This window comes from Aquarana catesbeiana, linkage group LG05 (genome assembly GCF_042186555.1).
Source record: "Aquarana catesbeiana isolate 2022-GZ linkage group LG05, ASM4218655v1, whole genome shotgun sequence".
Lineage (NCBI taxonomy): Eukaryota > Metazoa > Chordata > Amphibia > Anura > Ranidae > Aquarana > Aquarana catesbeiana.
The window spans coordinates 330,898,009-330,911,203 of record NC_133328.1 but is presented as its reverse complement, the minus strand read 5'-3'; the positions used below and the strand labels follow the sequence as shown (position 1 = coordinate 330,911,203).

The window sequence follows — 13,195 nt, the reverse complement described above, 5'->3', positions numbered from 1 at the left end:
GGGATGCTGGGCAGTCGGCCCAGATCCCCAACAGCATGACAGAGTGAGCCCAGTCCCCCTGTCTTCTCTCCAGCGGCAGAAAGGACTCCAGGGAGAAGGGCCAGTCCAGGCCTCTCCCCAGTGGCAGATATGTTCTCTGAGAGAGGCAGAGGTTGGCTGGGTGAGTAATGCTTTGTTTGGAACAATTTATTTGGGGTACTGTGTGGGTACAGGCATTAGAGGACTGGAGCTACTTACTAACTTCGGAGTCAACCCGTCTGGGGTCTCCTCCTGTGTTAGTCTCCTGCCGAAAGGGGAGAAATGTGACAGACTCACCCGGGACAGAGGCTATTGGAGGGGACTGAACACAAGCCTCTTGCCCACCGATTATGGGCCCTAGCATTTGGGGGAATGGTGCTCTCTGTGAGCTGTATGCCTGGGGACTCTGGGGTTGGTGTTACTTTGGATTCAGCTCCATGTCCCCCCAAAACACACAGACTCTGGAACCCGTTATATGCCATATTAGAATAAGACTGAATTATACTGTTGGGACACATCCTGTGAGGAGATGCTAATGTCATCAACTCCACTCACCTGTCTGATGTCAGCTATCATGTGTTTAATGTAAATAAGTTTAGTCTAGGTTCTAAGGGTATTCAACTCATTGTTGTTTGTTCTAATTAACCCTGTGTTGATGTTTATGGTAATGTATGTTAATTGAATGAGCTGATCACATTGTCCTCTATACAATGTAGGAGACGGGACGACTCCTATTGAAGCTCATGTTAATTAGGTTAATTAGGTTTTGTTTGTATTGTTAATTGTAATTAGCTCCAGCTATTGTGTTTATACTACTGTGTGAAGCTCGGTGCCCACAAGTCTGTCATCTGGTCTGGGTAAATGTTTTAGTAAATTAGCTCATGTTAATTAGGTTAGCTTTGAGTCAGCCTGGTGTATAAATGTGTGTGAGATCTCAAATAAAGAGTTAGTTCTGATGTACTCCAAGACTGGTGTTGTCTAGTTCTTGGGGCTTCCTATAGCCAGATCCATTGGGCTCGTGTTCCAGAACTTAGGAAGTGGTATATGACGGAAGCACTCAAGCGGAGTGTGGGACGTTCCGTGACAAAAGGTATTAAAGATTTTGCTGCATTACGTAAATGGGAATTAATGGATCATTTGTATGGGCCTATAGACTCAGTGGAGCAGTGAACTAGAACTACCAGTGGGTCTTCAGGTACTGAATAGCCTTGTATTGATACCATTAGAGATTGAATGGAAGACCAATATGGACGTATGAGAGGACATGTCCACCATATATGAGCATGTGTGACCTCCAAGCTATATCCTAGCCAGCAAAGAGATAGATAATCAGGTAATAACTAGTGTAACTTAGCCGAGGATTAATACCAACGTGACAGTAACTTAAAGTTCATCTGAGTTGTTTTGGAGGATAGTGAGGAGATATGAGCAAGGTGTATGATTCTATCTCATTGGGCATCAGTAAACGACTGCTGTAGCCTCCCACAATGTTAAGTAAGTGAGATGTACTCCACATCCTGAAGCATTAGATAAAACTGTGATATTCCTGTTGACATGCCCTGCTTTGAGGTAAATATATGCTATACTGCTTATTTAGTTTTTGTCCGACTGAGGGTAGACACCTAAAATTACGCACCTCATCCCAAGAAATCATTTATTTAAAAAAGGAAAAGTTTTGGGAAGGGACTATAATGGTGCTTTACAGATAATAATGGAAACCAAACAGATATATATAAAAAATACAAAATGTTTTTATTACATACACATGCTAAAACTAATAACAGGACATGGTAAGTCATTGGATTTTATAGAATATCTCCATTATGGTGGTTAAGCATAGAGGTTTCTCAGTTGGACAGAGGTTGAATAGTCGTATGTTATCCCAACATGTTTCGCCTTATGGCTTCATCAGGGGATAAACGCATCAACATGGATTAACAAACAAACACCTCAAAGCCCCCCCAGCAAGAGGGGAATAGAGGGGTCAACCACGATGTGGAGATCACCACAAACAAAGGGCACTATGCGGCCATAGTGAGCACACACAACGACCAGGTAAAAGCAAGAAAATTCAGAGCTTAAAGATGAAGGGGGGGGGTGCCTGTGTATAGAAAACCATAGGTCCAGTAAGAACACAATGCTTAGAGCTGTAACTAAAGATCTAGCAAATCTAGGTTACAGGTTGCCCTCATACATTTGTATAAATTTGGCATCAATATTTAATAGAAAAATGGGCCTGTAGTTTCCACAACAGGTGGGATCCTTACCCAGTTTAGGAATGATATTGATGTGTGCGTGGAGGTTTTTGGGCATAAACTTCCCATCTCCAGAGACATAGTTGGCATAGGATGCTAGGTGAGGGAGTAGAACATCTTAAAATGTTTTATAATACTTAGCTGTGTATCCATCAGGGCCAGGGGATTTACCGGAGGCTATGGATTTCACAGCTGTGCATAGTTCAGCTTCCGTAATCTTAGCTTCATACTTCTTCAAAGAGTCTAAGGGGGGTAGTTTAGCCTGAGACAAATAATCAGCTATTATGGCCTTGTGGGCTTCGGGGTCAGTGGCAGATGGTCCCACTGGACAGCGGGTAGGCACTGATAGAAGTCTCTAAATACCAGTGCAATATCTGCGGATGTATGTAGCATGAAGCCTTAAGTTACCCCTAATGGCACAAAAGAAGAATCTAAGCTTTAAGCAACTTGCTTCAAACAGGATTTCCCTCTGTCAATCATCCAGCCATTTCCTACACATAGAACCTACTTTTCCCATGATCACCTCTTTTTAAAATGACCTGTAATGGTGAATTATGATTACAGAATACATAAAATATTTCAGAATATTGATATCATGTCTAAAATATTTTTTCTGTAGATACTTAGTGACACCCTGTGCAGGCTTTTACTAAGATAATATATATTGAAGCTACTTTCTCATTTGAAAGGTTTTGAAAGCTTTGTTTTTTTGTTTCCATCTATACCTGATCCAAAATTTTAAAATAAAGTTTTTGCTTTACATATGATTTAACTTTACTGCCAAAGCCAATGATTATCCTAGAAATGTAATAATGTAATAATGATGTATTTATGGTGTGTATCATCGTTCAGTAATTCAGCATTTACAGCTGTGTCCTCATACTTTTATCAGTGTCTAATATAATACATACTTTATATAGCTGTTTAGTTGGGTCATAGGAAAATATATCCTTTGGTAACATAGTATAACACAATGTTTTTTCTTGTAACATCTGAAGTGAAATAACATTTAAAATACCATTTGTATAACATATGGCTATCAATTTAGAATACATGAGATAAATGAGCTGTTGCAGATTTTATTCCATAGGACATAACATGTTCTTAACAGCTGCCATTGGATTTTCATTACGGCTGGCATGATACATTTGAACCTGTCCTGCATGCTTGAATACATTTTTCGTGATCCAGCTGAAGAAAAAAAATGTTGTTTTGTTTCTAAATGTTGACAAATGTATTAACATTACTGAAAAGCTTCCAGGTTCTTCAAAGCTTTACAAACTGTTAATGTGGTCTCAAGTGTTATCTTGTATCTTGAGAATGTTTTCTTCCAGCAAACATACATTCTCAGATTGGGAATTCTTGACATTTTTACAGTGGATATTTTAAGTTGTTATTATTATTAACTTCATAATCACTTTAAATAGGTGCTGCACCACAAAAAAAAAAAAAAATGTGGTTTTTGAAAATCTTTAGTTAAGAATAGAATGTGGCTCTCAGTTGCTGACTCATTGAAAGACATTTTCCAAGGATAAAATAATTTAAACACACTGTCTAAGTAGTGCTCTAAAACCACCTTCTTGTCCCATTAAAATATACACATAAAAGTCTACCAGCTGGGTGCATTAAGGAGGTAAAAATATTGTGTGGCAGTTAGTGCTAGTGTTGTATATATTAGTCAGGGGATGACAGAGCCATGTGTTGCATTGGTATTGTAACCATATATTCTTTTGGTATTGTAACCATATTGCATATTTTTAAGTACTTCTGGAGTTCTTATTTAGCATTATATATACAGTATCATTGTTTCTTTTTCCAGGTATATTTCATCTAAAAGTACCAGAAAGTTCTCCAGTAGGATCACCAATTGGAAGGATAAGAGCAGTGGATCCTGATTTTGGAAAAAATGCTGAAATAGAATACAGCATTGTTCCTGGAGATGGTGGGAATCTTTTTGACATCAAAACAGACAATAATACACAGGAGGGAATATTAATCCTAAAAAAGGTATTTCATTTAACACATTGGACATTATATTTGTATCACTGGTAAACTGATTTGTGTGATCAATGGTGATATGCCAAATACAATAACTAAAAGCAATCACCATTCAATCCACTTTTCAGGTTAGTAAAATGTGAATTTTAATTGGCTAGTGTGGATTGTTGCACTTGACACCTTGATTAACCAGTTGTATGCACTGGGCATGCTACACAAATCCATAAAAACTGTATCAAAGCACACAGACATGTGTAGTATGCTCTGTACTTCTGCCCCCCTGAGCTCCCTTCCAAATGACGGTGGAGAGTTGCTGTGTAAATACAGCATCTGTGGAAAAAATGACCATGTGATATATTGTTTATAAGCCCTGTTCAGAAAATGAAATAGAGATGCAAAGTAACATTGTTATCCTTGTGTCTACTCTGTTTCAATCATCTGCAGATCTATGGGGTGCTTTGATCCCGTTTAATTCCTTATGAACTCTTATTTTAATTATCCAGTTAACCCTAAATAACTCCTTCTTTCCATTCTCCCCAACCATTATTTTACTTCTGATTTTATTTTACTTCAGATTTTTTTTTCAAATGTCTCTTTGACATTTGTTTGCACAAGCTCTTTGTATTGTCCACCACTGGTAAGTGATGTATATGCTGTGCTGGTAGGTTTTTAATATGCTGAGCAATTCAGCGCTCTGCCTATAATACATATATATATTGTACTAAAATAATCTTAGTACTAGCAATAGTAGTACTAGCAATATCTATATTACATGTACTGGTGTGTATGGTTTAATCAAAGCTTATATGACCAGTACTGTTACAGTACTATTACTTCATTCATCACTCTTGTAAGAGCTGATATATATATATATATATATATATATATATATATATATATACACACACACACATATATATATATATATATATATATATATATATATATATATATATATATATATATACAGTGGGGACGGAAAGTATTCAGACCCCCTAAATTTTTCACTCTTTGTTATATTACAGCCATTTGCTAAAATAATTTAAGTTCATTTTTTTCCTCATTAATGTACACACAGCACCCCATATTGACAGAAAAACACAGAATTGATGACATTTTTGCAGATTTATTAAAAAAGAAAAGCTGAAATATCACATGGTCCTAAGTATTCAGACCCTTTGCTGTGACACTCATATATTTAACTCAGGTGCTGTCCATTTCTTCTGATCATACCTGAGATGGTTCAACACCTTCATTTGAGTTCAGCTGTGTTTGATTATACTGATTGGACTTGATTAGGAAAGCCACACACCTGTCTATATAAGACCTTACAGCTCACAGTTCATGTCAGAACAAATGAGAATCATGAGGTCAAAGGAACTGCCTGAAGAGCTCAGAGACAGAATTGTGGCAAGGCACAGATCTGGCCAAGGTTACAAAAAAAATTCTGCTGCACTTAAAGTTCCAAAGAACCCAGTGGTCTTCCTTAAATGGAACACGTTTGTGACGACCAGAACCCTTCCTAGAGTTGGCTGTCCGGCCAAACTGAGCTATCGGGGGAGAAGAGCCTTGGTGAGAGAGGTAAAGAAGAACCCAAAGATCACTGTGGCTCCAAGATGGTGATAAATAAGATTCTCTGGTCTGATGAGACCAAGATAGAACTTTTTGACCTTAATTCTAAGTGGTATGTGTGGAGAAAACCAGGCACTGCTCATCACCTGTCCAATACAGTCCCAACAGTGAAGCATAGAGATGACAACATCATGCTGTGGGGCTGTTATTCAGCTGCAGGGACAGGGCGACTGGTTGCAATCGAGGGAAAGATGAATGCGGCCAAGTACAGGGATATCCTGGACGAAAACCTTCTCCAGAGTGCTCAGGACCTCAGACTGGGCCGAAGGTTTACCTTCCAACAAGACAATGACCCTAAGCACACAGCTAAAATAACGAAGGAGTGGCTTCACAACAACTCCGTGACTGTTCTTGAATGGCCCAGCCAGAGCCCTGACTTAAACCCAATTGAGCATCTCTGGAGAGACCTAAAAATGGCTGTCCACCAACGTTTACCATGCAACCTGACAGAACTGGAGAGGATCTGCAAGGAGGAATGGCAGAGGATCCCCAAATCCAGGTTTGAAAAACTTGTTGCATCTTTCCCAAAAAGACTCATGGCTGTATTAGATCAAAAGGGAGCTTCTACTAAATACTGAGCAAAGGGTCTGAATACTTAGGACCATGTGATATTTCAGTTTTTCTTTTTTAATAAATCTGCAAAAAAGTCAACAATTCTGTGTTTTTCTGTCAATATAGGGTGCTGTGTGTAAATTAATGAGGAAAAAAATGAACTTAAATGATTTTAGCAAATGGCTGCAATATAACAAAGAGTGTAAAATTTAAGGGGGTCTGAATACTTTCCGTCCCCACTGTATATATAGATCTATCTATCTATCTATCTATCTATCTATCTATCTATCTATCTATCTATCTATCTATCTATCTATCTATCTATCTATCTATCGATATATAGATATAGATATATATCTATATATATCTATATCTATATCTATCTATCTATCTATCTATCTATCTATCTATCTATCTATCTATCTATCTATCTATCTATCTATCTATCTATCTATCTATCTATCTATCTATCTATATATAGATAGATAGATAGATAGATAGATAGAGATATATAGATATCTATATATCTATAGATATATCTATAGATATATAGATATATCTATATATCTATAGATATATCTATATATATATCTATATCTATATATATATATATATATATATATATATATATATATATATATATATATATATATATATATATATATATATATATATATATATATATATATATATATATATATATATATATATATATATATATAGATATATATATAGATAGATATAGATATGGATATAGATATATCTATCTATATAGATATATCTATATACAGTATCTCACAAAAGTGAGTACACCCCTCACATTTTTGTAAATATTTTATTATATCTTATCATGTGACCACACTAAAGAAATGACACTTTGCTACATTGTAAAGTAGTGAGTGTACAGCTTGTATAACAGTGTAAATTTTCTGTGCCCTCAAAATAACTCAACACACAGCCATTAATGTCTAAACTGCTGGCAGCAAAAGTGAGTACACCCCTAAATTAAAATGTCCAAATTGGGCCCAAAGTGTCAATTTTTTGTATGGCCACCATTATTTTCCAGCACTGCCTTAACTCTCTTGGGCATGGAGTTCACCAGAGCTTCACAGGTTGGCACTGGAGTCCTCTTCCACTCCTCCATGATGACATCACGGAGTTGGTGGATGTTAGAGACCTTGCGCTCGTCCACCTTCCATTTGAGGATGGCCCACAGATGCTCAATAGGGTTTAGGTCTGCAGACATGCTTGGCCAGTATATCGCCTTTACCCTCAGCTTCTTTAGCAAGGCAGTCATCGTCTTGGAGGTGTGTTTGGGTTCGTTATCATGTTGGAATACTGCCCTGCGGCCCAGTCTCTGGAGGGGGGGATCATGCTCCGGTTCAGTATGTCACAGTACATGTTGGCATTCATGGTTCCCTCACTGAACTGTAGCTCCCCAGTGCCAGAAGCACTCATGCAGCCTCAGACCATGACACTCCCACCACCATGCTTGACTGTAGGCAAGACACACTTGTCTTTGTACTCCTCACATGGTTGCTGCCACACACGCTTGACACCATCTGAACCAAATAAATTTATCTTGGTCTCATCAGACCACGGGACATGGTTCCAGTACTGTCCTTAGTCTGCTTGCCTTCAGCAAACTGTTTGTAGGCTTTATTGTACATCATCTTTAGAAGAGGCTTCCTTCTGGGGGGACAGCCATGCAGACCAATTTGATGCAGTGTTCAGCGTATGGTCTGAGCACTGACAGGCTGACTCCCCCACCCCTTCAACCTCTGCAGCAATGCTGACAGCACTCATACATCTATTTCCCAAAGACAACCTCTGGATAGGATGCTGAGCATGTGCACTCTTTGGTCGACCATGGCGAGGCCTGTTCTGAGTGGAACCTGTCCTGTTGAACCACTGTATGGTCTTGGGCACTGTGCTGCAGCTCAGTTTCAGGGTCTTAGCAATTTTCTTATAGCCTAGGCCATCTTTATGTAGTGCAACAATTCTTTTTTTTAGATCCTCAGAGAGTTCTTTGCCATGAGGTACCATGTTGAACTTCCAGTGATCAGTATGAGAGAGTGAAAGGGATAACACCAAATTTAACACACGTGCTCCCCATTCACACCTGAGACCTTGTAACACTAACGAGTCACATGACACCGGGGAGAGAAAATGGCTAATTGGGCCCAAGTTGGTCACGTTCACTTAGGAGTGTACTCACTTTTGTTGCCAGCGGTTTAGACATTAATGGCTGTGTGTTGAGTTATTTTGAGGGGACAGCAAATTTACACTGTTATACAAACTGTACACTCACTATTTTACATTGTAGCAAAGTGGCATTTCTTCAGTGTTGTCACATGAAAAGATATAACAAAATAAATATTTTCAAAAATGTCAGGGGTGTACTCACTTTTGTGAGATATTGTATAAATATATATATATATATATATATATATATATATATATATATATATATACATATATATATATTATATCATCTGAAGAGAAAGATGGACTGAGCTTCATCGAAATGTTGACAATAAAAACACTGCTGTTTTTGATCTTCCTCTCCTCTGCAAGACTCGTGAGTGTCTCTAAATCAGTTTTGATTTTATACGGATTTCTTTGTAGATGAGCACCTGGGCATCTACTTCAAGCACAGAGTCCCTTGGCTACTCTTGAAATTGTTATGCCCCATACACACAATCAGATTTTCTGACAATAGTTAAGATTTAAAACATCATTCATTAACCCCCAACCCACTGTCCTCAATAACAACATTCCAATGGCAGGTGTTTGCTTAAGCTGAAAAAAAGCCCCCCAAACATCCCACAAATACAGCATCTGCATGCCAGCTTGGCACTTCAACTGCTTCCATACCAATCTGCAAAAACAATGATATTCTCCTAGTTCATGACCTAGGCATATCCCACATTAATATTTTCTCAACCACCCTCATTTTTTTTGTTGTTAAACATTACTTACAAATTAACTTTTTTATAAATATATATATATATATATATATATATATATATATACTTTATTTTATTTAGTTTTTTATTTATCTTTTTCCTTGTAAAACTGCCTCTGCCCTGATTAAGCAAACATAGGCTTGGATGATAATACTGTAACAAAAATGCTTACAAGTGTTGTATCAATAGTCCTCTAGGTGTCAAGGATGTGTCATTGGCTGGAGGTGGCCCAATGTGAGATTGAGATACTAGCCTGTCATGTCATATCATAAAGGTGCATCAGAGCAGTGAGTGTGTGTGTGTGTGTGTGTGTGTGTGTGGGGGGGGGGGGGGCTAATTGGGGACTTGTGATTGAGAATCTTTAATAAAACAAATTGGGCCTGGATAAGGCCCAGAGAACTACCAGACAACCACTGCAGATGTCACTGATAAAAATCAATACATTTTGTTTATGCTGTATATATGATTAACTAGAAAGAAAAGACTAAACACGTGTTGTGTATATGAGGAATAGGGTGTGTGGTATTTTTAAAGGATGTAGTGAGATGTTGTGAAACAAAGACAGCTCTTGAACGGATTGTAATCCAAAACTGCCTGATGTGCTTTATTCACTCCAAGCTAAAAGTCTAAAAAAAAACAAAAAAAAAACAATTCAAATTACCCTAAGAAAGTAGCTAAGGGGTTAACAATCAAAGAGATAGCTATCATTTAGCAGTTGTGGACAAATACTGGTCCTGAAAAGGATTTGTGGGTGTACAGATTCATTCACAAAGGCAAGGAACATAAGAAATGTACCCCAGAACTGCAACTCAAAGAACTTAAATGATAAGTTCACTTTTTTTTTCTTTTTTCTAAATTCCAGCTCCCCTTTGTATAAATATACCATAAGTGTACTTCTTCTGCAGAAATAAAAAAGCTTTCTATTTATCTTACAGACCCCTTACCTTTGTGTCCAGCTGGCTGTATAAAATGGAAAATTGTATCAAATACTTACCGTAATTTTCCTTTCCTGACACCAAACCATGGCAGCATACTAGTGATAGCTTCTTGACCACTCCCTCAGGACCAGTGAATAGCATAAATGAAAGGCCTAGTTAGGCCCCACCCCATTCTTTGTAATTCTCTACATACCACTACAGACCATATGCTGCCATGGTTTGGCGTCAGGAAAGGAAAATTACAGTAAGTATTTGATACAATTTTTCATTTTCCTGACACCAACACGGCAGCATACTTGTGATAAATAACTAGCTGACAGGGTGGGTTCTACTTGCCAAATCAATCTCTAATTAGGATAGGATAGAAGACTGAATAGTCCTTCCTCCAAAATCCACTGTTGACAAGGCACCGGGTCTACTCTGTAATGCTTAAACAGGTATGCTGTGACGATCAGGATACCTCTGTACAGATGCATTGCACAGATGCTCTCAAATGGGCTGCCCATGAGGCTGCAACCATCCTGATACGGTGCGCAGTCACTTCACTTTTGACGGAGGCTCACAGCCCCTTGCTTTTCATGTACAGCCAAGCCTGCCAGAGTCAAGGCAGTAGCCTCCTTTCCCTGGTGATTTGCAGCTTGAACAATGAAAGGCTGATTAGATGACCTGAAAGGAACCATGGTTGACAGTTACCTCAAGGTTCGACGTCCGCGTGACTCTCCTGTGTGAGCTTCTGGAAAGTTAGATAATGCTCAGACATCTGTTAAATGTAGGGCCATTGCTACCCTTGGTACAAAGTGACCTACAGGACACAACTCAACTCTTTTTGGGAAGAAAGCACTATGTTTTTCTGAAGCTCCAAGAGTCTGACTCTCGGACATACCTCTGGCTAAGGATATTGTGATAGATACTGCTCTGCAGTCAATGTCCCAAGCTGAACATTGCCCTGTTGAAGCAACCGGTTGAACTCAAAGTCAATTCTGCCACAATGACCGATTTTACTTGGGAAAGGCCCCCCTCTTGGTAGATAAATCCTCATGACAAAAATTGTGCCGATATAACCGACCCTTGCAACCTCAATGAGTATAGGTTAACCACTTCAATACCAGGCACTTAGACACTTTCCCGACCAGGCCAATTTTCAGCTTTCAGCGCTGTCGCAAGTTGAATGACAATTGCGCGGCCATGCTACACTGTACCCAAACAAATTTGTTATCATTTTGTTCCCACAAATAGAGCTTTCTTTTGGTGGTATTTGATCACCTCTGCGTTTTTTATTTTTTGCGCAACAAATAAAAAAAGACCGAAAATTTTGAAAAAAAAAAAAGTTTTTGTTTGTTTCTGTTAAATTTTTTGCAAATAAGTACATTTTCTTCTTCATTAATGGGCACTGATATGGCCTCACTGACGGGCACTGATACGGCGGCACTGATGGGCACCGATGAGGTGGCACTGATGGGCACTGATTGGCAGCACTGATAGGTGGCACTGGTATGCGGCACTGGTATGCGGCACTGATGGGCACTCATAGGTGGCACCGATGGGCACTCATAGGTGGCACTGATGGCATTGATTGGTACATATGGGTGGGACTGATGGGTACTTATGTATGGCACTGATAGGTGGAACTGATGGGCACTGATAGGTGGGCACTGATGGGCACAGATGGGTACTGACAGGTGGCACCGATGGGCACAGATGGGCACTGACAGGTGGCACCGATGGGCAATGACAGGGGGCACTGATAACACTGATTGGTGGCACTGATAAAACTTATTGGTGGCATTGCTGTGCATAACTGAAACATAATGGTGCCAATCAGTGCCCATTTGTGGGCACTGATTGGCACAGATTGGGCACATTGGGCACATGTGGATGGCCATGGGGTACATACCTGTCCATCCACATGTTGCCCCTTCCCTGGTGGTCCTAGTGGCGATCCCTGGTGGTGCAGTGTGGTGAACTGAGGGGGAGCTGCACTGATAAACAATCAGCGCAGACCCTCCCTGTCAGGAGAGCTGCCGATCGGCTCTCCTCTACTCGTGTCTGTCAGACGCGAGTGAGGAAAAGCCGATCAACGGCTCTTCCTATTGACATCGTGATCAGCCGTGATTGGACATGGTAAAGAACCTCCACCAAGATCGGTGGAGCGGTATGTCAGGCTGACACACCGCTCCACCGATCGCCGCGATGCGCGCCCCTGCGGGCGCGTGGTGGCATGTTATCCTGCTGGACGCCATATGACGCCCAGTCAGGATAACGCAACCACTTCCCGGACGTCAATCTGCTATAGGCCGGGCGGGAAGTGGTTAAGGGCCATATCCAATCTAGCCTAGAGGAAGCCTTGCCCCACTGGAGGTACTGCTGGATCAAAGCTGAGAAAAAAACGCAAATTGTTTCAGACTGCAGTCCCGATGCTGTCAGTATTGTGTCCTCTAGCATGCAACAAAGTAGATATCACTCTGGAGAAACTCTGGAGCAACCCAGGTTCTACAGCCTCTTCCCACAGCCTCCATGCCTGCAGCTCCAGCCTGCACATGCGCAGAGGGGAAATCGAACTCCGCATTCTGAAGTGAGTGTTCAGGAAAATCCCAGGCCCTCATGGCCAACATGGAGGAATGGCCATGGCTACCCTGCTCTTGACAGCCTCCAGGGCAATCCCATTATGAGAGATTTCGGGGGAGATATATAGGCAATTCCAGGAGAGACCAGAACGTCTGTCCCTTCTGCCTGGGGATGTAAACACCGAGTCAGACTTCACTCAAGTTTGTGATTGTTGTGGGAAGTCAAGAGGACCTTCTTTTGTTTTTACCCAGAATTCTTTTCTGCCCAG

The 13,195-nt window shown here is 40.0% G+C and overlaps 1 protein-coding gene across 12 annotated transcripts in view; it reads left to right on the top strand.

Annotated features, from left to right (window-relative positions):
* CDH12 (cadherin 12) overlaps window positions 1-13,195 on the top strand; it is a 1,995,427-nt gene that overhangs the window by 1,884,950 nt on the left and 97,282 nt on the right. For all 12 annotated transcript variants that reach the window (XM_073630873.1, XM_073630871.1, XM_073630869.1 and 9 more), the window contains one exon: window positions 4,093-4,280. In XM_073630873.1, coding sequence (XP_073486974.1) covers window positions 4,093-4,280 — 188 coding nt within the window. The remainder of the gene's footprint in view (window positions 1-4,092; window positions 4,281-13,195) is intronic.